Here is a 24,470-nt window from a genome sequence, read left to right as displayed (position 1 = left end):
CACAAAAAAACCAAAGCCACATTCAAGATCTTTCATGCTTAGGTACTAGAACATGAATGGTCATCTGTAGCTAGTTTGTGAGAATACACCTATTTTCTAAACTGCACAGGTGAAAGACTACAGCACAAAACCTATGAAACGTTCCAGTTATTTTTAAACTATCACAGGACAAACTCAGCAAAACATAAATAACAAAACAAGCACACAGATATGCCCAGTACTTTCAAAATGTGCGTACTGGAGCTAAACTGGGACCTCAAATTCTTGTTGAAATGCACAGAATTTTGGAATTCATGGAGTAAACAGAACCCCAGGGACAAAGGAAGAGGGGGGGGACAAATTAGAAAAAAAAATTGAGATAATTAGAAAAGGAAAATGTTTGCCTAAATAAATTTGCTCACTGCAGAGGGCAAAACCACAAAAATACACTAATTTGGAAACTAAATCAGAATTTGAATCATGAATCACAAACGCACAATCTGTTTCCAATTTCTTTGCAATTTTATACCACTTCTCAGTCCTTTTAAAACACAAAACCTGCACAAGGCACTGCAGCACCAACATTGCTTGGCTTAGAAAAACAATGTTTGCTGCTGGCTTTGAACAGTGTGCTCTCATTTGGGCTTTGTGTCCTACTTGCACTCAGTGCTGCTCATTCTCCAGCCGAGGTGTTATGAAACAAAGGCAGCAGGGTGAGTGTTGGTGCTTGCTTTGGTTTTCTCTTACTCCATAAACAGGGATGAGGACAGACCAGCACTTGTAGAACAAAGATGAAGCCAATTCAAAGAGAGACTGCACAAATACTGAACCACATTCAACAAACATTCTTCTTTTACCATGTCTCAGTTGTCCTGGAGATGGTGGTGCAACCTCCAACTTCTCTAGAGAAGTCAAAATGAAATGAGAAAGTTAGCTGCTTCATCATAGATTCAGTTCATTATCAAGTCTTTACCAAATTTCTAGCAGGCAAAAAAGCAGTTATGTTATTTAACAGCTATCAAATGGGAAAGAAAAATACTTCACACCTACATTTTTATTATTTTTACAAAAGATAACATGGTATTAAAAGCCAAAATCTCTTAGAATATTACAAGCTTACACCAGTATAAGTGATTATGCACAGTAACAGCATACTTCAGAAGCAGCCCAACAGCCATCTTCATTTGAAAATTACAAAACCACACCAAAATTAGAAAAATCAAATCTTCTACAGACAACTGTATGTTATTTTTTTAGAGGTCCTCTAAACATGCAGCGGACAACCTTCTTTTCCCCAGAGAGTCTGCAAAACAAATACTACCACTTATATTCTCACAAAAGGTATCTTTCACAGCAATGTAAGAATAAAACAAAAATGGAGACCACTGATTTTGGTAACAGCAGATTAAGTTTGGTCATTTGGTGCATGTTTCAGGTATCCTGGACTCAAGTCAGTGAGAGTTTGCAAGGACCAGGACATCACTCCTGAACCTGACAGAGTACTTTCTCTACAGGAAACCAATGCAGTTGTGATCAGAGATGCTGTGCAGAATGCAAGTTACTTGCTTAGCAGCAGCAAGGGAAAAAACCTAGCTACTCTTTTAGGTTTCTCTTGTGCATTTTTTAATGTAGATATTGAGTATAAGACCTCTTTTTTAAAACAGAAAAAAATCATTCCCCAAATATTTTCCAATATTATGAGATTATGACAAGTTGCTTCCATACTTCTGCTGAGATAACTTCCACAGACAAAGGTCAGACTGGAGTGGGTATTCTTGCATCCAAGTCACTCTTATATTCAAAGCTATTTTATGGAAGAAATATTCACCTAAAGTACCTTTAAGGAAAAAACATTAGATCATAATACCAATATTTAGCCAACCAGGACACTGATTTCCAAAATAATTTCACTAACTGAAGTTCTTTAACACTCTCAAGCTCTAGCAGTTACTGAAGAGGTGCTTCCTCCCTCTGCCCAATATAAACACTACCTAAGCTCTACAAACACCATATGCACTCACCAAGGAAATGGGACAAGTATAGCCCAAATACTACAGAAATAAAGATTATTTTGCTCTCCCTTAGAAAATGCCAGGGAATCAACAGATGCAAAGCTCAGGCTGGAAGAGGAAGATGGCAAACAGAGGGGGCCGCTGTAAGAGTCAATCTTCTGAAGCCTCAAGTATTGATGGCAAGGAAGCATCAGACCAAAATTTTCAGCTTGTGTTCAGGGTGAATGGGACTGGGGATGGGACCCACTTTCATAGGGTGTCCTCCTGTTCTCACAGGTTAAGCAGATCTTTTACAGAAGCACAGACAAAGAACTGTCTATATACACCAGTACTGCCCTTTGGGCAGCTTTCCTCAGAGACAATCTCCAAACACTGGGGAAAATCAGAGCCACCTTGAAACAGAGATTATTAGCTGAGGCCACTGGCTCCAAAAGCTCCAGATGCCCTGAGGGTGGCCAGGAAACCTAAGTCAACACTGTCACATTCCTGATGAGGCTTCCCTAAACTCATTTGCTGAATCCATCCTGCTGAATGCCAAGGAGAGAATAAAAGCCCCACACTGAACACAAGCACAGGAGGTCACAGAGTGCTGCCTTCCATGGCTTTCTGCTCTGATGGGAAGCTCCCACACCAACCACTGTGGTTCCTAAGCTTCCTGTGGCACTGCCACTAAACCACCCCTGCTGCAGTGCCCATCAAATTTCTAGATCTATGTCTCCATGTAAAGGATTTTGTGATAAGAAACTGTAACATAAAGAAATTTCCAGGAAACACTCTACCTCTGAGAAAGGCATCTTATCAGTTTTCCCTGATTATGACAGCTAGTTAGATTAGATAATTTCCATCTATTTTGGGTATCAATACAGAATACAAAAGACTATTCAGCTTGTCACAAAATACTACAAAGCTCTAGAACATCAGTTCTCCGGATTTAACTACAACTGAGTTTGATAGCACCTGTCAGTCTACAAAATTGCATTCTACTCAGTCTAGCTAGACAGCTATTAAAAAAAGCTAAAAAAACCCAGTGAATATTTGATTTCAGAAACTTACTACCAAAAGAAGGAAGAATTAAGGGTGTTTGGTAGAAGGACAAAGAAATAAAAATGTCTTACATCTAGGCATAATGGGAGTTCCAAGTTATATTAACTAAAAAGAACATCAGCTCCTCCTTCTGAACATACATCAAGGGCTACCTTGGGATGTTTCTAAAAAAGGGAGGCTGGGGGACACTACTTTGAGGTTAGAGGAAAGACAAGTTGGTGCAAGACAGAGGGAAATACCAGGGGATCAAATATAAACAAAAATTACTTAATCATTGACATAATCTGTTTCAGTAGCATGGGATTACTGCTAAGTAGGCATTTTATCAAGCAGTCCTTCAACACTATCAGGGCAGAAGCTGCCAGAGAGGTCACAGGGGACAGCACGGTGGCACCATGCTCTGGAGACCAGACTGCTCCTGATCAGCCACAGGGAGCTCATGCCAGTAATGGCATCTTCCTACTGCACATGCAAGAGCTTTATTTTATAAAAGGGAGTCTTGTAAACTCGTGTGGAAGCATGCCTTGCTTAGAGCTTCCCTCATCATCAAGATAAAAATTAATCTGTGAAAAAAATCTGTGATTACACATATTAATGAGACAGGAGAAGTCTGCCAGATGAAGTTCAGTAACTGGTGCTGGTGAGCCCTGCTCATGGTCCGGCCAGGGCAGCGCTCCCTGCCTGAACCAGGACAGAGCCTGAGAGAGCCTCTGACTCCCCCCAGCACAGAGCAGGGCCAGGTCACACCAGGGGGCTCAGGACCTTGTCACAGGGCGCCTGCAGGACCAGGCTCATGGGAAAAGCCGTCCCCTCTGGAGCACCAAAACAAAGCTTTAAAGCACAAAGGCAACTTCCCTGAGAACTGAGGCTCTGCCCGGTACAGAGCACTGCCTGCTGCAGGAAAGGGCTGCTCCAGCTCAGCTCTACTTGCACAGGCCAATGATTGGGCTAAAGCTGGGACATGGAGAAGGAAAAACTGGCATGAAAGCCAAAAACCCTTTTACAGAATCACTCCCAATACCACCTTTTTTAAGCATAACATACTTTAAAACCCTGGAAGATATGAAAGCACTGAGAGCAAAAAAAATTCTTTAAACAAAATTTTTAAAACTCTAGATAGCAAAATGTATTTCAGTACAGGGTATTTATTCATAGGAAGTTGTTCTGACTATTTGAATTGTTAAGACTCAGCAAAAAACGAGAATAAAAATATTCAGAGAGTACAGCAAGGGAAACATGTCCTTTGTTTATTTTCCCAGAGGGAAAACAAAATCCAAATTGCAAAACCCTCTTTAAAGAACTCAATTCAGCCAGAATCAAACAATTGAGAGCTTAAATGTCTGGAGGAAAAAGAAAACAACTCTAAAGTACTCCAGAATTGCATTTCACGATGGCCATTCACCAGCTCATCCTGCATCACAGCCCTCAGGAAGACCAGAATTCATCTTACTGCAGAGGGAATGAAATGAAATGGTGGAGTGAGGAATTGCTATTTTCTAACTGACATTCATTACCATAAATGAGGTTATAAACCAAGGTTCAAGTGCAATACATGTCATGAGCCCTGAATTAGCAAAGTCTGGGAAGCAGAAAAACATTTACTGCTTCTTAAATCTGTTCTTGATATTTTTAAAACGTATACAACCATCTATTTCTCTATTTTACAAAATTGTTAGAACCTGGGGTGGGGAGCATGGGGGCGAAGGAATGAAATATAAAACCATCAACATAAACAATACCATCATCCACAACTTGGTCCAAACCAGCAAGTTAAAGTCACTATGCCAACTGTAGACAAGTATTTGCAATTTAGTTTTAGAACTATTATTCTTAGCCGACAAACTGACCACAACTGACTAACAGGTAATGGGAGTGCATTTATTAAAAAAAAAAAAAACCCAACCAAAACCCAGCAAGTTGTCATCACCAGTTTCCGAATTATCATTTTTTAAGAACTGACATACAAGAGAACTTGCAAGCCTAAAAGCATGTATTATGCTTTATTCAAATTGCAGCTAACACCACCATAAAATTTTATAGCTGAATCTGTTACTGTCACCCAGGGGCAGGGAACACTACACTGAATGCAGGTACTACTGCCAGAGCTACCCTAGAAAATACTTCTGCTGACTATTGCCATATCTGAGACAAAAATATGAGCAGTGTTTTATAGATTTTTAAATTGTGACTGAATTGCTTAAATTAATTATTAACCAATGGGTATCAAGAAGAAGAATACAATAAATATTAATAATCTAGATCTATTATAACATCATTTTAAGTTCCAAAGGCATGTAATCTAGAAGTTACAGAGGGTTTTGTCTTGAATTTACCAATTTGTTTCCTCCAAAAAGCCTGTCCAGATAATTTCAGGTAATCATTCAGATACACATCACTGAAACAACAAAAACATCACTTACACAGAACAAGAAATCAGAACAATTATTGTATCTACTAAAAAGAGGCACTCCTTTGCACATGAGTTCATGAGAGGATCTATGCAACCAAAATTCTGGATTGGAGCTTAAAAATGAGATGTGTTACTGCTTTGTTCAGAGGTGGATCCTCAAAAGCAATTTCTGACTCTGATGTATGAGTTCATTCATGGAATAAGATCATAAAGCACCTCCTTATCATCCTTTTTTCTTCCTCTGCTCTTCCTCAGTGTTTTCACAAAACTGCAGTCGAGAAAAATTGAAAAACCTTGTCCCATTGATCTTCAGTTGGGTTCCCTTAATATTCCAGATGGGGAAACAACAATTCCTGAGTTGACAGTAGAGAAAAATTCTGCATCATTTGTTATAACTCACAAGTGGTTTCCTGTTACTACAGCAATTAAGGGATGAAAGGAGGCTGACTTGTGCAGTGCTAAATATAAACCTGGCAGTCAGCCCCTTCAGTCACATGCCCAGCACAGGGAAAGCTGGGAGAAGCTCTGGTACAAATAGAGGAGCTGATAGAAAATTTCTCTACTACTCTGGAGAAGGCAACTATGTCCAAAAAAATATTCTGCATAAATACAAATAGGATCGTGGTTTTTTAATACTCCCTGTAACATTGTAGAGAATAACACAGTGATCCCTGAAAAACCTTGAAGTAGCAGGAGATTATCACCTTTATTTGAAACCTTTGTTACATCTACTGAACAAAGAGCTGAACAAGCTTTGCAGGAATGCAGTGTGCTCCCTGGCCAGTCAATTCCCTTATCAGAACAGATAAGTGTACAATACACTTATCCTATTATCCCTTCCAAAAATGTGGCACAGCATTCATACTCTTTTAAAGATGCTTGACAAAACAGAAAGATTTAAGATGGAAACCCCAACTGGAAATGTAGGAGAAAGCATGAAATGCAAACAGGTATCCAGAGCCTCAAATCACTGTCCTCACCATTAAGAGGGTTTTACCCTTGACCTAATCCCCATCTTCATCAGTGCCTTATAAATGTGAAGGTCAGCATTTCCACTCAAACAGGTTAATGCCAAAGAAGTGTTTGCAGTGGTTTGCTTAAAAAAGGTCTCAAACCACAGCTGGAAAAAAAAGACTCAAGATGCTTGCCTTGGGATTCAAGGGGGTTAATCAGCTAAAGTGATGACAACACAGAAAGGACGCACAGCTTGCAATAGAGATGCAGGATAAGGATAGAAATAGAGTTTGAGCTATCTCCTTCAGAGAGAAATAGAAAATGTCAGAAAAGCAGCTGAAGTGTTTGCATAGAAGTGCCAGCAATGTAGTAAAACTGATAGGAGAGAAAACAGGACCAATAATGACATCTCTGTTCCAGAAGTAAATGGTTATATTATTATTTAAGGAAAGAAAATAAACATAAGAAGGTTCTTGAGAGCTGCCAAGAAATAAACTTGCTATAGCGATTCCCTGACTGGAAAGAACCATCTTCAGAGTTAAAATTCTCTGCCACAAAAAACCAAACACTTGTCCTACCAAGAAGAGGCTGGCTCTGGCTTCCCTCCTCACCCTCTCCATTTCAATGGAGCCTGAGGACTGCAAGGAGTTCTTGGGAGCCAGAGGACAGACATCTCCCAGTGGCACAGCATTTTGGATGAATGAATCTTTGCCTGGGATTATTAACAACATCTCCACTAGATTTGGAAAAGGACTGGATGAGTCCTTCTGACTAACAGAGTGGAATTAACGGCATCCAAATTATTCATTTAGCTGTTTCAGTAAGGTGAGGTTTTGGCATTTCTCTGTCAGCAAGGTTTTTTTCTTGGGCCCCCTCTCGTTCAAGGGAGGGATCTGTCCATCATTTCATGGGTCTGCAGTTGAGCAGAGCAGCAGCACAGCAACAGTGCTGAGCTGGAAACAAGACCATGGTATCTGTGCATTATCAGAGAGCAATATATTCCCATAAAAGAACAAGCAAAGCAATTCTGTGGGACACCACAGAAGATTTGCTAACAAAAATTATCAGCACTCTGTGTACAATCAGAGATCTGATCTACTAGAGAACTTTCATCACCTCTAAATAGGGTTGGGTTAGGCAACACTGATATCTAACCATGAGAGCTCATGAAATATCTAGGGAGTTATATGTACAATATCCTTTATTCATTTATGTTTCCCCCAGGCCCTGCTTGAACAAGAAATCTGAAAAGCTGGCAAGAAACAAGCTTGTTTATTCCTGCTCTTCCTCTCCCTTATGCCCTTTCCCATTCTGCACAAAACTATACTCCTTTCCCCAGGAAAGAAAGCCAGTGGGAGAATGGTTTTAAGGACAGGGAGCAGCTTTGGCTTTCAAGGCCAGGTCTGGTACCTGCAGCCAGCAGCAGAAGCCCTTAGAGGACACAGCTCCCTGACAACAGCCTGTGCAGAATGCAGGGGAACCAGGCACTGCCTCCTCCCTGCCCTGGCACAAACCTGAGAGAGGGCAGTGACACAAGGGGCTGTGCCTCAGCCACAGCTGGGCTCCCACAGCGCCTGGCACCAGCAGCACCTGCACTCGGACAGCACAAACCCTTCCCACAGCCACCACCAGGCAGCTGCGGCAGCACAGCAGCACCAGGCAGGGGGAGTTGGCTCAATAAATATGTTTGGTGGGATTAATCTTTTTCTTTGAGAAAACTCGACTACAGTCTTTACAGAGAGCTGAAGACAAACTGCTATTAAATCACATATCACTAAGTACCAGCCCTCTTGTAAGCAGAAAGTTCCATCCCCTGCCTGAGGACGACCTTGGAAGCAAGTACAACTGCAGAAATAAGCTTCTGTCAGAAATAACTTTAAATGCATGTAGAGTTTATTGCTTTTCATCTGTCTCAGACTTAATAAAGCAACCTAAAATACGAGAGACAGAGAGGACAGAGAAACTGAATGACTGTCAAACATTTTGTTACAGACTCATATTAAGTGTAATGACATTCCTCCTAATTTTTCATTGCATTAGGGCATTAAAGACAGAAGCATGAGCTGCCTTGAAATCCGTAAGAATCTGTTCATTCCTGTCAGCAAAAGGAACACCATAAGAAACCAGTGACAATTTAAGTTCCAGCCATAAATTGCACTCAAGTAATTTGTGCCTCTCTATATAAATGCCAAATGAATACAGAATGCAGTCACAATGAAGCTATTCTTAAATCTTTACCTGCTGCTAGAGGAAGTGCAGCAGATTGATCTCTTTGATACCTCCTCCCTTCCCCATGTAACTGAGCAGAGCCTCATTTGTGAAACTACTCTGACACCCCCATCTGACTCCCTGCACAGTCAAATTCAAACTGCAATGACAGCTTCCTCTGGCAAACAGCTGAAGGAATGATTATAATATAAAAACAGATAAAATCACTCCACAGGAACTTCACTGTAAAAGATTTTCTTTTAGCTGTTATGTTGTAAGAGTATGAAATATCTACTGGTCTGTTCTGCAGCTGCATTATGTAATAATTTATTATGCACATGAATTTTAAGTTCTAATAAAAAACTCATTCTGTTCACAAAAACTGTCTGAAATATTATGATTGCTGGTTTTGTAAATAAAGTCATACAGAAGGAAGAAGCAGAAGACAAAAGCTACTGTGCTCTACTCTTCCTAAAAGTGAACAGTACTGAGTTCTAAGCTCACTTTTTATTCTTTCAACCATTTGCCTTTATTCTGCAAAGCAAAAAAGGAACATCCTTCTCCTGGTCAGTGTTTCTCCAGCCTCTGGCAAGCATCAGGCCTCTCTCAGGAGGATTCAACCACAAGTGCATCCCTGCAGCTTCCAGCTGCAGAGCCAATGCAAGCTTCAGCTCCTGTCACACCCCTGCCAGTGCCAGCTGTGCACACACTCCCTCTAAAGCTGCTTCAGGACCTCTGCTCTATGGAGAGCTGCACATCTGCTCCATCCATTTAATCCCAATGCTTCTTAGCTTTCCCAGAAAGTACCCAGCATCAGTTTATGAAACACACGGTTCTGCTACGTAGGACAGTTTTTGTTTTTCAACTTTACACATTTCCCCTTTTCCACTCACAGGGTTTTTAACCTGTTCTTTTGTCACAGCTTCACTGTAAGCAGGCAGCAGAATCCTGTGGGTGCTGAAATTACACCCTTCACCTCCAGTTCTGCTAATCAGCTTGAGAATTAGTGAAGTGCAAGCACAAATCCTCGGCTCAGAGTTTGCTGTATACAGAAGCCTGTTTTGTTTTCCACAGGAGAGGAAATATGGAATCTAATGTATTTAACACTTCTCCCCATGGCAATGGAAAGCATGCTGTGGCACTGCCCACATCAGTGGCATACTGCAATGCCACTATTTACTGGAGATCTTAATGAAATATGCACCCCTGTAGTTTTCCATGGTGTGCAATGGAGACTGATCACAGTGTGCCTCCAGCATCCTTCCTGGCCTCATTCTCTTCTCCTTCTGCTTCTCCAAAATCTGCGCAATGTTTACACAGCCCCTTTTCCAGCAGCAAAGAAGGGGATGGATTCAGGCTGAGGTTGCTTTTTGCAGTGCTGAAGCAAAGTACTGTGTGATGTGGTGGGCAGCCACTCAGACCACAATGAATAATCCTGAATAGAGAGCCAGAGGAAGGAAGAGGAGAGACAGCTCCCTTCCTAGGCACAAGACAAATGTTGAGATAAAAACTATAATTGCAAGTAGTTGCCAAAACAGCAAAGGTAACCTGGGAGATGAAACCAGTATTGCTCACTAGTACAACTCAGCGTGCACTGTTAGGGACACAGAGATCCCAGAAGAGACTCCTGCCTGAGGCACAGGAACCCTCCTGGCCCTTCCCATGGGAAAACACAAAGGCAGAACCTTAGCTCAAATACAACACTGCACCCTGAAGTGATCTGAAGTCATATTGTTACTGCAAGAGCTGATTTGATACTTTTCCTCCTATTTCTAAATTCCCTCCTGATCATGTATTTGGGATTTCTTTATTCTGGCACTTGTTCTCAGCCAGGTACACAGCCAGGCCCAGAGAATGACTGCAGTGCTAGGATGGGAAGCAGAATTGAGACTTTCATACCCAGAGGTTTTTGGGATAGAGAAAGAACAGAACACTCTTTACAACACCACAGGTGAAGCCAGCAGTAAATCCACACCCAGATGGCCAAGTCACATCTGCTACACATCAATCACCTCATCCACAGCTCATCCAGGCCTGCCCTTACCCACTGTGGGAAACCCAGGAGAATGCTTTTCCTCTATGGCTGGGAAAAAGTAATTAAAGTGAGCCTTTTTTTTTAACTGAGCTTTTAACACAGGATCAGACATAAATCACAGTAAAACTCAGCCATAGTAATGTGCAACTGCAAAAACTGATGTAAGCATGGAAAAGAGGTAGACACAATAGGTTCCTAGCCTCCAACCCTGAGATGTAATCCAACAGTGAAAACTTTATAAATCCAAAGACTTTTTTTATGTTTTGGTAAACCAGATCAAATACACAAGTAAAAAACTTGTAAAACGTCACATATCATTCCCAATAAGAACAGTCTTTTTCAGCCTGGGCCATCTGTGATTTATCAGAACTCAACTGCACATTGGTAGATTTCTTCTGTTCAGGTAAATGGACACTGAATCAGAGGAAGTCTGTTGAATATTTGCAAGAGGAAAAGGTCACCAGACTGATTATTTATAACAGCACTGTCACTTTTGCAGCTACCTCTTTACTTGATTTACTTTACTCCATAAAATAATATAAATAAATAATGAATTTGCAGAAGGAGTGGTGGATTTCAAGCTGTTCTCCTATCTCTTCTTTATGGCAAAAACCTTAATTAGACAAGAGGGCTGGAAACCTGGCTGGAAATTGTTAAATCTCACTCATGAGTGAAACAGTTAATTTTATATTTGTAACATCAAAGTTTTACTTGAACTTTGTGAAAATCAGCCTGTTGCCAGAACTGAAGCAAAGAAACAACTGGATCAAGAGGTTATCTGTAATCTGAAAATACACGCTGATGTTATTTGAAAGGGCAGCTGGCTAAAGAAATTGGTTTGTTCCATGCACATTTTTCTCCAGTCTTCCAGAAAATTAAATAAAGCAGAAAAACCACAGTTTCTACCAATTCAGATTGTTATGAATGATGAGATAATATCCTCATGGAGACTGATGATTCACACCCTTAGTGTAAGAGAAGTTACAGCAAACCAGCCAGCACTAAGGGATAGATCACTGCACAAAGTCAAACGCTATCAAGTGCAAATAATTTAAAAAGTTACTATAACAGCACAATAACCAGAAACTGATAATGCCTAGAAGAAAAATGTAGCAGGTCTAAGTGCAGCAATTGTTGGCTCCCAGTAAGCATTTGGACCTGAGCTATGTGGCAGTACAAGTTTACACACAACAACATAACCCAAAGCACAGACCTCAGTCCATGGCATGGACAGAATCACACACCTGGGACTGTCTCCTAACCCTCCCCCAACATTCCCACAATGTTTTGGGAAGCCCAGACAACAGGTCCCAGATATCTCCAAGAAGTGAGCTTTGGGAACCCAAGGCCAGGCCACTCTGCACACTCTATCTGGCTCCTCTCAGTTGAAGTTGGTCTCACTGTAGAAACCTTTTTGTCTCAAACTTTTCCATTCTTCCCGAAATTAGCAAGATTTTTCAAAGCTGTGTCCTTCCCCCAGGTCATGCAGGAGCCTTTCACCAGGATCACTGCCAAACAGTAAGGCATGTTTTAATTCTGGAAATGCCTAAAAGCCATGAAGCATTTTAAAGCATTAAGGAAAGGTTTTATCCCTACACACAAGCAGTAGGAGATAATAAAATAAACCACCTTCTTCTTATGGCTGCTTTAAGCCAATATGAGAGTTAATACAGAACACAATTAACCTCAAAATACGGAGTCTTAAACATGTTTCTATTTCCCCTTTCTATTATCTAGAGAAAATAATGTGATTTTTAAAAAAATGACTTGTAAAACTATCTCAGTCTAAATAAAATTTAATAAAAACTCAAAAGATACCCAAAAATGAATTAATATTACGAGCCCATCACATACAAAATGAAACTGGCAACGGATGCAAGAGAAAAGTATAGCAAGTAGCAAGAATCACTATGTATTATGGCTGCTAGGGAGGGTATTTTATTAACAATTAGCATATAAATATCTAGGATTCCTAAGTAAATGAACACTGGAAAAAAACAGCTATGATTTTATATTCCATAGTTCTGAATGAAACATAGACTCTGCTGGGTTGAACAAAGTATTTTGTGGTCTTTGCCTGAAAATACTCCCCATGTTTCAGAGGAAGCATGTTTCAGGCATGAGTTAGTCATGTCCCAAAAATTCCATGTTCATTCACTGTTAAAGGAAGTTCTCACACACAGCAACAAAGCAGAAACAAAAAGGCATGCTTTCAGAATATTTGAAATATCACTATGCTAATTTATGGATAAAGTAGAAGGGAGGCACAAGGCAGCTCACATATTCATGTCTAACTTTCCCCAAAAGAAGCCATTTTTGTAAAAAAATCTCAACAACAGCACAGGGACCCAAGACAGTTTCTTTAAGTACTCTGCTTGCCTGTTATATTTATTTTTCCATTTACTGGTTGCTTTTAGAAAGGATTTTTTTCTGGAGATAACAGATGCCTCTGTAGTTTCATATTTGGATTGATTAAATAATAAATGAGGCTGACTTAAGCTAAGAGTTTTCAGCTGAATGAGTCAGCTTTAAATAATTTCTTTCTTAGAGAAACTGGCAGACTTCCTTTTCTTTTAATTGAGGTTACACACTGGAACCTCTGTGTTCACAGAATAAACATGATCTATTTAATTCGTGCCTGTTGCAGGGAGATCTAAATGTTTTCAATCTGTCACTCTCAAGGGTTTAAGTTGCACTCTAAGTAAAAGCTGCATTTCAAGTGATCATCTGTAAAAAGTCCTGAATCAAAAGCAGCTTTTGTACTGGACAAGAGAGTTATTGGGAGACAGATTTTCCTTTTAGCTCTAAAATGTACTATTTTACAAAAGACACAGCTGAAGAACAATGCCTTAAGAATCAGATATTTTTTTCTGATTTGTGAGATAAAGGATATTTGTGCATGACACCTATTTTGTATTCATCACATGCTTAAACACATGCAAAAGACAAAACAAATTTTACTTGGAGCAATGTTTTATTTTAATTGAAGCAATCTTATTTTACCTCTGGCAGAAAAGGGCAAAGGCAGCTAACTAAATAATTTTTTTTAATTATAGTATCATTCCTGCATTATTTTTGGACCTTGTAATTTAACACACATCATTTTCCAAGAAAATAGCATAAGGTAGTTGATACTGAGCTGCTTCAAAAAACTGAAGTTGTTTCACCTGACCAAGTATTAACTAGAAACTCTTGTATAGTGCAGCAGTTTCCAAAATACCTGTGTTTAAAACACCTTGGTCAAGTTAAGTGTAAGTACCTGAAGATGTGGATTGCTGAAATTCTTGAGACTGAAGGCTTTATATGAACAAAAACTGTGTACTTCTATTTCTTGTAGCAATACATGCCAAATGCATCAAAACAGGCATGCAGGAAGTCTGTCAAACCAGCAGCCTGCTGGCCTTATGTAATGCATATGTCAGCAAACACACTTTTCCATTCGGGCTTTTCCTACTGTACCAAATTCACTGGTCGTCTCTGGTGACTCTACCTCCTCTGCTGGCTTCTCCAGTGGTACCAGTGGTTTAGGATACCTTAAGCCTACAATGAGTTTTCAAAAGCAAAACAGCAATCAGTCATTATGTAAAATCTTCCAATCAATACTGGAGATCCACCAGCAAGAAAAGATCCTTTATAAATATTAAGACTGGATTTCTGTGGGTTTTACATCAATTCCACTTGATTGTTTGCAGGGTTCTCTCTGCAAAAAAATAAGACGAAGTTTCTGCATTTAAGCAGACTAGAACCTGCTTTAATTTATGTAAGCAAGGAAAATTTCAGAATATGGAAGCAAACCAAAGCACAACAGAAAAATCATGAACTTCAGAAAACATTACCTTGCTGCAGGTGGTTGAAAGGTAGACAGTTACAGCTGACATTTTCAGAGAGCAGTTTCAGAATAATTTTACCATGAGTGACCATGCACCAATTTTCTTGTTTATGACATGAAGCCTCAGCCCCTAAATTACATAACAGTCTGGGTTTGAAGGGATTTAATGATCTAGTTACAACCCCATGGGACACCTTCCACTAGACCTGGTTGCTTCAAGCCAGATCCAACCTGCACTTGTAGGAAAGGGGCACTCAAAGCTCCTCTGGACAACTTATGCCAGTATCTCACCACCCCCACAGTAAAGAACTTCTTCCTAACAGCTAATTTAAACGTACCCTGCTCCACTTCAAAGCTATTCCTTCCTGTCCTATCACTAGATGTCTTTGTGACAAGTGCTCTCCAGGACACTTGCAAACCCCACTTATGTGCTGGAATGTGCTACAAGGTATCCCCAGAGCCTCCTCCAGGCTGAACAGCCCAAACTTACTCAGCCCAGAGAAGCAGAGGGGCAGACACAGATCTCTTGTTTGTGGCAGACTCAAGGGAAAGGCCTGAAGTTGTGTCAGGGAAGGTTGAAGTTGGATATCAGGAAAAGGTTCCACACCCAGAGGGTGTTTGGGCACTGGAACAGGCTCCCCAGGGAAGTGGTCACAGCATGAATCCTCACAGAGCTCAAGAAGTGTTTGGACAATTCTCTCAGGCACAGGGTGTGAGTCTTGGGGCTGTCCTGTGCAAGGCCAGGACCTGGACTCGATGAATCTTGTGGGTCCCTTTAAATTCAGGATATTCTATGATTCTGTGATGCATGAGGTTCAGATATTAATGAAAATGACCAGCAGAGCCTCAGTAGCACTTTTCCTTCTGCACTCTGCCTTCACGAGAGCTTCAAGACTCGGGGCGGGACGTGGGGGTATATTAAAAAAAAAGTTTCAAAAGCAAAATGTAGCACATCCTTCCATGTGAAACACAATATTTCTTTCACCAGCTAGTACTTTTGACACAGCAGTGAGATTGGTAACAGTCCTGGTGTAGGCTGCAATGGTCTGAGAGCATAAAGGGACTCACACAGGCAGGCCAGCAAGAGTTTGTCATTTTACCAGCTTGACAGAGCACTTCAAACTTGTGAATCAGACACTTGCCAGCAGACCTTTTCCTAGAATAGCAATCAAACACTAGAGTTAAAAAATGTATTGACCTAGGTCACAGCAAGGGAGAGAGAAGTAGATGACACTGCTCCCACAGCGTGGCACTGACCTGCATGTGCTGGGTGTGAGGGAGAGAGGAAGAGAGAACTGTCCCCACCAGGTGCCACGGTACCTGGCACAACAGCACGAACAGTTCCTGCTCTTCCAGCTCAGGGGCTGAGGGCAGTGCTTACCACAAACCTCACACCTGCACTGTGAAATCACTCTTCAGACAAAACAAGTACTTCCAGAAGGATGGAATTATGCTTTGTCGTGTTAGCACAGATTCAGTTCTAACAAAAAGAGGCACTAAAATCCAAGCAGCCCTAAAGCACCATGGCAGATGAACCAGTGTGTTCATATCAGCAAGAAGCATCTGATTCATGCAACAGAGGGAATTGTTTTCACAGGAGACTTGTTTAGAGTGTCTAAAAACCTCAGTGAAATCCACTCGTCTTTGATGACTTTGCATCTTTTGAATTAACTTCTCTTTGTAAAGCTGTGGAAGCAGAGGCACGCAGGCTCTAACACTCCCTAAGCTATTCTAGTAAACTGGGGAGCTCATAAATTTAACACCAGAACACAAGCCAGTGAGGTTTCTTCTGACACCAAATGAGATTTCACCCAACAATAGCTAAAACCTTGTGAATTCCCCGAGATTCTGCACCAGCTGTCAGCCCGGCTGAATGCAAGGAGGTGGAGCCTTTACCTGAAAGCTACGGTTTTGGTGCTTTGTTTGTTTTTAACAAAAATAAGGTGTAGTAACTTGAATTATGAACAGTTTTCTATCAGAATGCACCATTTTGGTCAGATTATTTACGTATCTCAGATTATTATGAATGGTATGACATCCCATGCCTTCAAAGAGAATCTAGCTAGAAACTGCATTCTCCAAAACCTGTAAATTAAATTACAAAACCAGTTGTCAAGACTCATTGCTGTGGTGTTTTTGCATGTTTTCCAGGTAACACAACCTCACCAGGCAGAGTAAGAAGAAATTGCACTTCAAAAGACCTTTCATTTAGTGATCATTTCACAAAAGTCTTCCACTTAAAATATAAAATGCAACTAGGTGCTTTCAAGGAATTGTGTTCAATATACAATGTACATACATTATATACTAAAAACATCTGTTTTATGTATTATATACACACACACACATATGTATTTCATGTGTATGTACACAAAGATAGGAAAACAGGACGTGTTTTCCCATCTTTGCAACAAAGATGGGAAAATAAAGGATTGTCTCACTCTCAAGACCTGAGATTTCTTAGAGGCCCTAGATAATCACTGTGTTAGTAATATTAATGAAAAGTAGTTAGATCTGGGCTCAAGAATATTGTAAAGCAACATATAAAAGACCAACAATTCCCTAGGAAGCAATAAAGACACAGCAAAAACGCCAAATTTAGTATTTCTTACTTAAAGTCAAGCCCTTTAGTATTTTCCCAGCTCATTATCAGGCTTGCTGCACTGCTTAGAAGTGCATCTTTCATGAATCATCTCATACCATACACTGGAAACCAAAGGTAGAAACCCTAAATATAAGCTCCTTAAGAAAGAAGTTCCATCTTCTTCCTAACACCACTTTTGTCAATGGAATATTGCTATAGAAGATCAGAAGCATTAAATCATTCTCCATATTTTCTGAAAGATTTTACACTTTCTCCATCATTCAAGAAAGAAACAAGAGAAATCTGATTATCTGAAGGCTTGTTTATGGGGCACTACTTCTAGTAACAGAAAGCAGACCTATTACATTTGAAATCAACCAGCCTAGTTGCTACTTGCTAACCATGAAAATAAAAATATACAAATTACTTGTATTCAATTCCACATGTATCATCTCTTATCTGGTGTGGCTGGGTGTGGCTGACATGCTTACAAGAAACACAAGCTGAAATTTAAAATCTTTGTTTTAAAGCTCTTCCTGGGAAAATGGGGCACTTTATTCATGTTTCCAAGGTTCAAAAGGGGAAAAAAACCAAAAAAAAAATCCCAAAAACTTATAGACTTCAATGCAGAAGGAAAACTAAATCCAGATGAGAAAGGATTTGCAGCTGTCTTCAGAAAGAACAGCTCAGTCATGTTTTGACTAAATTTTAAGATAGTAAGATACAGATTATAGTCTAAATCGGGAGAGTTTTCAAAATATTTTCTGAGAACTATTTTATCAAGATTCAGTTTCACAGTCTTCCCCCCAGCTTCTACTATGCAAAACACATCTATGAATTTAAACTCAAGCTTTTAGCTCTTGGCCATCACATTCTCACAGACAGAGCTCTGTCTTCTGAAGCACTACAACAAACAGCAGAATTTCAGTCAGTGTTTATTCATAAGCTAGGCTGCTTAGCAGACCTCTAGTGCCCGGTACGTGGAAGCTCCATAACCCTGCAGGTAATACAGGTGACAAGGTGATGGCAGGCAGGAACATACTCACAAACCTCTCCCCACCTACATTTTTCATGACTACAGCATAAACAGATGTTTAAGGTTTCAGAAACACTTCAGAGACTCAGCTAACTTACAGGTACCAGCTACAGCTCACCTACCTGAGGGCCGTCCTTGGGCGCAGCAGCCGCAGCAAAGGATGGGTTTCCCCGCAGCCTCTGCCATTAGCGGAGGCCACAGATAGTGTGTCCTGTCATATTTCCTGCTAGGGCAATTAGCTGCTGGAACTGCTTCCTTCTGCTGGTAGGCCTGGGAATGGGCTGAGGAACTTGCCCCATTTGGTTCTTGATGTGCCCAGGTCTGCCCATATTGCTGACAGCCTCCCCTAGCTGATATGGGGTCTGTTAGGGCACAGAAGAGGCAGTGAAGGAAGAAGGTCAAAACTTAACCCAATAAGGACTGTGATAAGAAGGGTATGGGCTAACACCTCCCTTTCCATAAAGAATTATGAAAAGATCACAGGCACAAAACAAGCTTAAGCAGAGTAGCAAAACTACACAGGCATTTCATGATCAAGGAGAGACTGATTTTTCAGACTCAACCAGAACACGGGAATTTATGCAAGCAGTAAAGAAGAGAATCTAAAGGCTGCGTTTGGATCACTTTCATTGGAAATCAACACAAAAGTATAACCAGGGACCTCAGCTAAAGAATCAGCTGCTGGGAGCTACAGCATGCTGGCAACGAACGAGATAATTGATAACATTGCTATAATAGTTTTGTCTTGACTGAAGTCATGATTTGTAAAGATCAAAAGTGACACAAGTCAATCGGAGAAAGTACCTGGAAAGCAAGGCACAAACAGCTCTCCCCTCATCTGCTGCTCACAACCTGTGCACCTATTCAGGTCATTGCTTCACAGTCACCATTTCAACAGCAGGAAACAGCAATCATACAAAATATTTCTAAACATAACAAAGCATTTTAAACACAGAATACAAACACCTAGCTCAGAAAAGTCTCTAATTGTCTTTTAAGGGTAGCCCTTCTATCCACCTTGTCTTCTTCTGGCACTCCACAGCATTGACAGTGATGATACATATCCAACACCTCTCTGCCCTTCTTCACACAAAATCTGAATTCTTTCTTCTCCTCTACAGAAAACAGCTATGGGCAATAAATTCAAGATAGGGTTTTTCTCCAATTTCTATTTAATTACTAGAATTACTCGAATTCTATTTAACTTACTAGAAGGCTTTTCAGTTATGATTTTATTTTCATAACACATGAAGAAACAGAATTTCTTACAGGTAAAAGCTGACAGCTGTTATCATGCTGCAGTCTGGTAAAAATATCCCATGAATACAGCTGGCTAAAGAAAAAGGTTATATACAAAAAAGTCTTATCCAGCTAGATGGGTAAATCAAGAATCTGACTCCAAGGATGAGGTCTGATGGCACTACAACACTTTATGCAGCCCTTACTTATGAGATTACTAAGCCCACAACTGAGATTTTGCTGAAATAATCTCTCCAGCAAGATTACTGATTACAGTTTCAGGCACAAGCGAACTGCAACTTCCACTGGTGGAATAAACTTAAAACCAACTAATAAACTCCCATGCAGTAAAACGTCTAAATGCAAACTGATGCTATTGTTACTTTGCTTCTACATCCTGAATCATCAGAAAGTCACAGCATTTTACAGAACAGACTTTCACATTATAACTAACAGCATCTGAGCAGCAAGATATTAAATACGACCATCTGTTGATTTACATCTGTATAAAAGTTGAGACACTATACTGAAATTTTAAAGTCTCATTTTGATATCCACCATATGATCCTCCAGATACACAGTTCCATTCTATTTAACCTGAGCAATAACTAATGAGCCTCACACAAAAACCTCATGGCAAGAACCCTTCAGACACTTAGAAGGATTTATTTGGGAAGAGTATTAGTTGTTAGTATTCAAAAGTTAGTACCAACTTACAGTTCAAAGCATTCTACCCTCTGCGTTGTAAAACAAATAAAACTGATTCAATGTCTGCAAAACAGAAGCGCTGCTGCTCCCAAAATAAGGCGTTTAAGCGAACTACTCCCACTCTGACTAGAAGCACTAGTGTTTATATGCAAGTGTGCTACAAACAAAACCGAAGAGATACCTGAAAGGGTTCTGTCTCTTCACAAAAGCAACACTTTTACAGCTGACCCTCAGACCTGCTCCCTGCCCACCCAAATTTTCTTCCAGACATCTAGAGAGGAGCCACAAGACACAGAAATGCCCTTTCCAAGGGCACGCTACTATCAAAGTCACAAAGAGGCCTAGATCAAATGCACGCTGATCTCTTAAGTACCCGCTATCATCTTCGCTGCAATAGGGATTGTAAATTACAGCTGAGGATCAGAACTAGAAGTAAGGAGGCTGTAATTAAGAGGATTTGGTTTTGTCAGGTTTTGATTTGTTTAAGGAACAGTGTCAAGTTGGCAAGAACAGTTGGATCAGATGAGAAAAATCACTGTGAATTACTTTAATTGGCGTTGCATAGCCATGTATTCAGAGATACATCTGTAAACCTTCCCGGCACATACACACCTTCCCGAATGAGAACCGACACTTGCAAGAAGCAGCGCCGGCAGCTCTCCGGGCAGGGAAGTGTAACTCATGAATGAGCGCCCAGAGCAGCAGCAGCCCGGCGTCTCTTAAGAGGTCTGAAATCAATTTACTGCTGCCCTGGTGTCAGGGGGATTTTATGAGACACACTTTGCTACTCCCATTGCGAAAAATGGCCACCCGTGACTCTCTGAACACCCGGTGAGATGCCAGACCCACCGAGGATTTGGCACATTGGGCCGATTTAAGTTCTAAAGGTGCTGCGGATGCTTCTGGAAACTAAATTTCGGGTCGTGTACCTCATTTATACCCAATTACGCGAACACACAGGGGCGAGCGCTCCTCGTTGCCTCCTTCTGCTGGAGTTTCCCACTCGCCCGAAGGAGTCGCTTGGGCGAGGGCGGGAGCACCCCCAAACTTCGGAGGCTCAGCCCCCCTCCGGCCCGGCCCTCCCACCCCAGCCGGGCTCGGGTGGGTCGCGGCTCACCTTGGGCGATGGCGATGGACTCGAAGCGGTGGAGCTCCCGCAGCAGGCAGCTCCGCTCGGTGGAGTGCAGGCTGTAGATGAAGTCGCGGGCCCCTTGCGCTGTGTTCAGCGCCTCCATCGGCTCCTTCTTGGGGTGGGTGCCGAGCGCCCGCGACCCCCGCGGGAGGAGCAGCCCCTCGGCGCCGCCCCGCAGGCAGCTCAGGCGGCGGCGGCAGCAGCACCGCGGGCCCCGCAGCGAGCCCAGGCAGGACGAGGGGACGGCGGCGGGGCCCCCCGGCCGCCCCAGCAGCAGCGCCGCCCGGCCGAGCCACGCCGACATGGAGCCGGGGAAGGGCGCGGCGCTCGGGCCGCCAGAACCGCCCGCGGCCGAGTCGCCCGGGCCGCGCTCCCGCGGCTGCTCCGCCGGTGGGGCCGGGCGGTCCGCGCCAGGCACCGCCCCGCCGAGCTCCCGCCAGCAGCGGCGGCAGCGCCGCCCCGCCCCGGACCGGCCCCAGCCCCGGCCCCGCTCCCTCCGCTCGGGGAGCCTCGGCCGCAGGGCGGGGCGGAGGGGCCCGAGGGGCGGCCCCGCGCAGGCGCCCGTGCGGCCGCGCTGAGGGGAGCGGGGCGGCGGCGGCAGCTCCGAGCCCCGGCCGGGGCCGTGCTCCTTCCTTCCAAAGGCTTCCCTCGCACCCACTGCCGAGTGCCCGGAGCCCACAGGGCTTCGCGCACCGCCAGACTACAGCAGCTTAGCAGGGCAACACTAATGAGGTTTCGCTTCTCTCTCCCGTTTTCCAGGCGCTTGCCGTAGAGTATTGTGGTGTTGCATCACCCAGTTTTAGGTTAAGTCCACTTCGCTTGCATATAGCGGTTGTATTATTTTAAATTAATTGGCAGGTATTCTACGTGACACACCCGGAACAGTTATTAAAAAAAAAAAAAAGGCAACAAACCCAAACCAAACACATTAAGGACAGAATTTATATCTTGAGGTAATAGAGGTTGCTTTGAAATCAGGTTTGGTTTTAAACCTCTCTTAGTTTCGCTGCCACAAATACCATCCATGTGGGTTAATCCACAATTGTTCACTGTTTTGTCAAACACCGTATTCAAATGGTGTTAGATATTGTAATTAAACTGCAAAGAACCTATACAACCACAAGGGACTCACATATTTTATGCTTCATTCATTTAATACAAAAGTGTCTTCAGGAGGTACTCAGCATTTGCTGCTGTATCTCCAGCTCTTTAACACCAAAGGTAGCAGACCTATTGGTGTCCATCAAAGTGGTTTCTTCAGCCAGGGGGATCTGCTGCCTTCTTGGAGGAAGGCAAACAAGGTTTAAACTTTGCATGAAAAAGCAGTGTTTTCTTTCCATTTCCATGACTGCAGAGTTAACAAATGGTATAAAGACAAAGATCTCATGATAAACAGAGGTGCCTTACTTAGACCATGCATTCAAAACTATGGGTGTTTACATATACTACATGTACAGTACAGAGGGAGCAGAAGTTGAGTGCAGAAATGTAGAAAGTAAGTTGTAAAGGCCTGGAATATAATATTTTAATTCTCACCCTGTTAGTGAAATAGCAGAGATAAATGAGTATAAGCTACTATTTTCATTTAAGTGCATTTTCCCCTTGCATCTAATAAAGCCTGCCTCTGAGAGGAGAGATTTTATTCAATTCTGTCTCTCTGTATACTCCTGACCCAGAGCCACTAAGCCTTTGATGGTGTTCAGAGCTGTGCTTATCTTCTCAATTGTTTCATTGAAAAAGTGGAATCTTCTACTACTCTTTGGGGGAAATATGGAAATCAGTAATAGTTTTCAATCCCAGAGAACTGTAACAGCAATATTCATAATTCTGTTCAAAAATGCTGTTAAAATTTTTATACCAGATCGCTTTGACAGTAAAAATGCATGCTTCCACATGGAAAGGCTGGACATGCAATGGGGCTACAAACACCTGAAAAAAATGTCACATGAAAATAAGGAAAAAACAATCTTTCCAGAGGCCAAGCCTTTGCTGCTTCAATTTGTTGTATTTCTGATTGTGTTATATATTATATATGATTTTATATTCACTCAGCTGGATTGGACCACACTACAGACAGAGCAAATCAGGAACACTGGCCTCTGGCAAGACAAGAGACTTTATCTCTTTCCCACCACTGCAGCCCTTGTCACACTGCTTAGGTATTACCAAAAGGGATTGTATCTGAATTACTCTTCAAGTGTTTTGACAAGACTCAAAACACTGCAGGTCTTTTCAGACACTGAACAGGAAATTTCTAGCATGGCCCTTAGGTATTTGCTGTAAAGGAATATTCACTCTATAGAGAGGTGCAAGGAAATTATTTAAGTAGACAATATACAATACTGTTATGAAAATAAAAGTACTTGTGTGTCAGGACTGAGATCAGGGTTTAGCAGACAGTAAATTCTTCTGTGGCCATCAGCTGTGGTTTACACCTTTCCAAGCCTTTAAACTGCATTGAACAAATTAGAAAAAAATGGCATTGGAGGGACTATTCTGCAAGGACAGGAAATTACCTAAATAACCTAATAGATTTTTTCCATATTTTTTTATTGGAGCTTTCATTTTGTGAAAAGGGGAAATTGAAACCATTGGCTGAACTGACACTTAAATTATCAGACTGTCTACTTAACTCTGTTCAGTGGGTGGTGTACAGTAACTTTCATTAGTCCCTGCCACTCCAGCAGAGCTTGAGAACCTGCTGAAATTCATATTTCTCACAATATTCTGAAAAATGCAGAAGTTTCCCTGTATTTTTTAGGATTTTTGCTGACAGCCTAATTTTCTCCTAATATGATTTATATTATGAGTGACCAAATTAATAGAGATGGCTTATACGCCAACTGACAGAACTGGAAGGAAATTGTTAAAAGTATTACACAGAAAGTTAGATAAGTTCAACCTTAAAAACTGGAAGGCAGTTTATGTAGAAAAATGCCAACCATCTTTAAGAGGATTCTGCAACAGGGGGTTCTAGGGACTGCAGAACTGAGACAGAAGTCTTTTTGTGGATATTGGCAGGAAATATTTTGCAGCCCTCATCCTATATAAATAATGGGTGTATAATATGATATAATTATATTATTTTGTGGTCAAGTAATAGAATATTAATAAAGGAACTTTCTATTAAGGATGATTTCTCTGCCTAGTGTAAAGGTGAATATTGACCCAGATTTAAAGGTTGATAATTGATAACATAAATTGCAACTGCAAACAGTTTATGTTTTACTAGTTAAGTACTATAATTTTATATAAAGTACTGTATTTTTACCTATGCAGGTCAAAATTTCTAGTAACTTG

General features: G+C 41.5%; 1 protein-coding gene across 2 annotated transcripts in view; it reads right to left on the bottom strand.

The window, feature by feature from the left end:
* The window catches only part of TMEM65 (transmembrane protein 65), a 30,600-nt gene extending 9,126 nt beyond the window's left edge, over positions 1 to 21,474 (bottom strand). The window contains exons 1-3 of one of the 2 annotated variants that reach the window (XM_054295549.1): positions 21,156 to 21,474; positions 18,214 to 18,453; positions 837 to 881 (exon numbers count right to left, since the gene is read on the bottom strand). In XM_054295549.1, coding sequence (XP_054151524.1) covers positions 837 to 881; positions 18,214 to 18,453; positions 21,156 to 21,474 — 604 coding nt within the window. The remainder of the gene's footprint in view (positions 1 to 836; positions 882 to 18,213; positions 18,454 to 21,155) is intronic. The other variant, XM_054295540.1, reaches the window with a different exon arrangement.
* Between the last annotated feature and the right edge of the window lie 2,996 nt (positions 21,475 to 24,470).

The sequence above is a fragment of the Melozone crissalis genome, unplaced genomic scaffold (genome assembly GCF_028551555.1).
Source record: "Melozone crissalis strain CALT ecotype California unplaced genomic scaffold, PUWL_Pcris_2 ptg000002l_1, whole genome shotgun sequence".
Classification (NCBI taxonomy): Eukaryota; Metazoa; Chordata; class Aves; order Passeriformes; family Passerellidae; genus Melozone; species Melozone crissalis.
The sequence above is the reverse complement of the archived record's forward strand: the minus strand, read 5'-3'. Positions and strand labels throughout refer to the sequence as shown.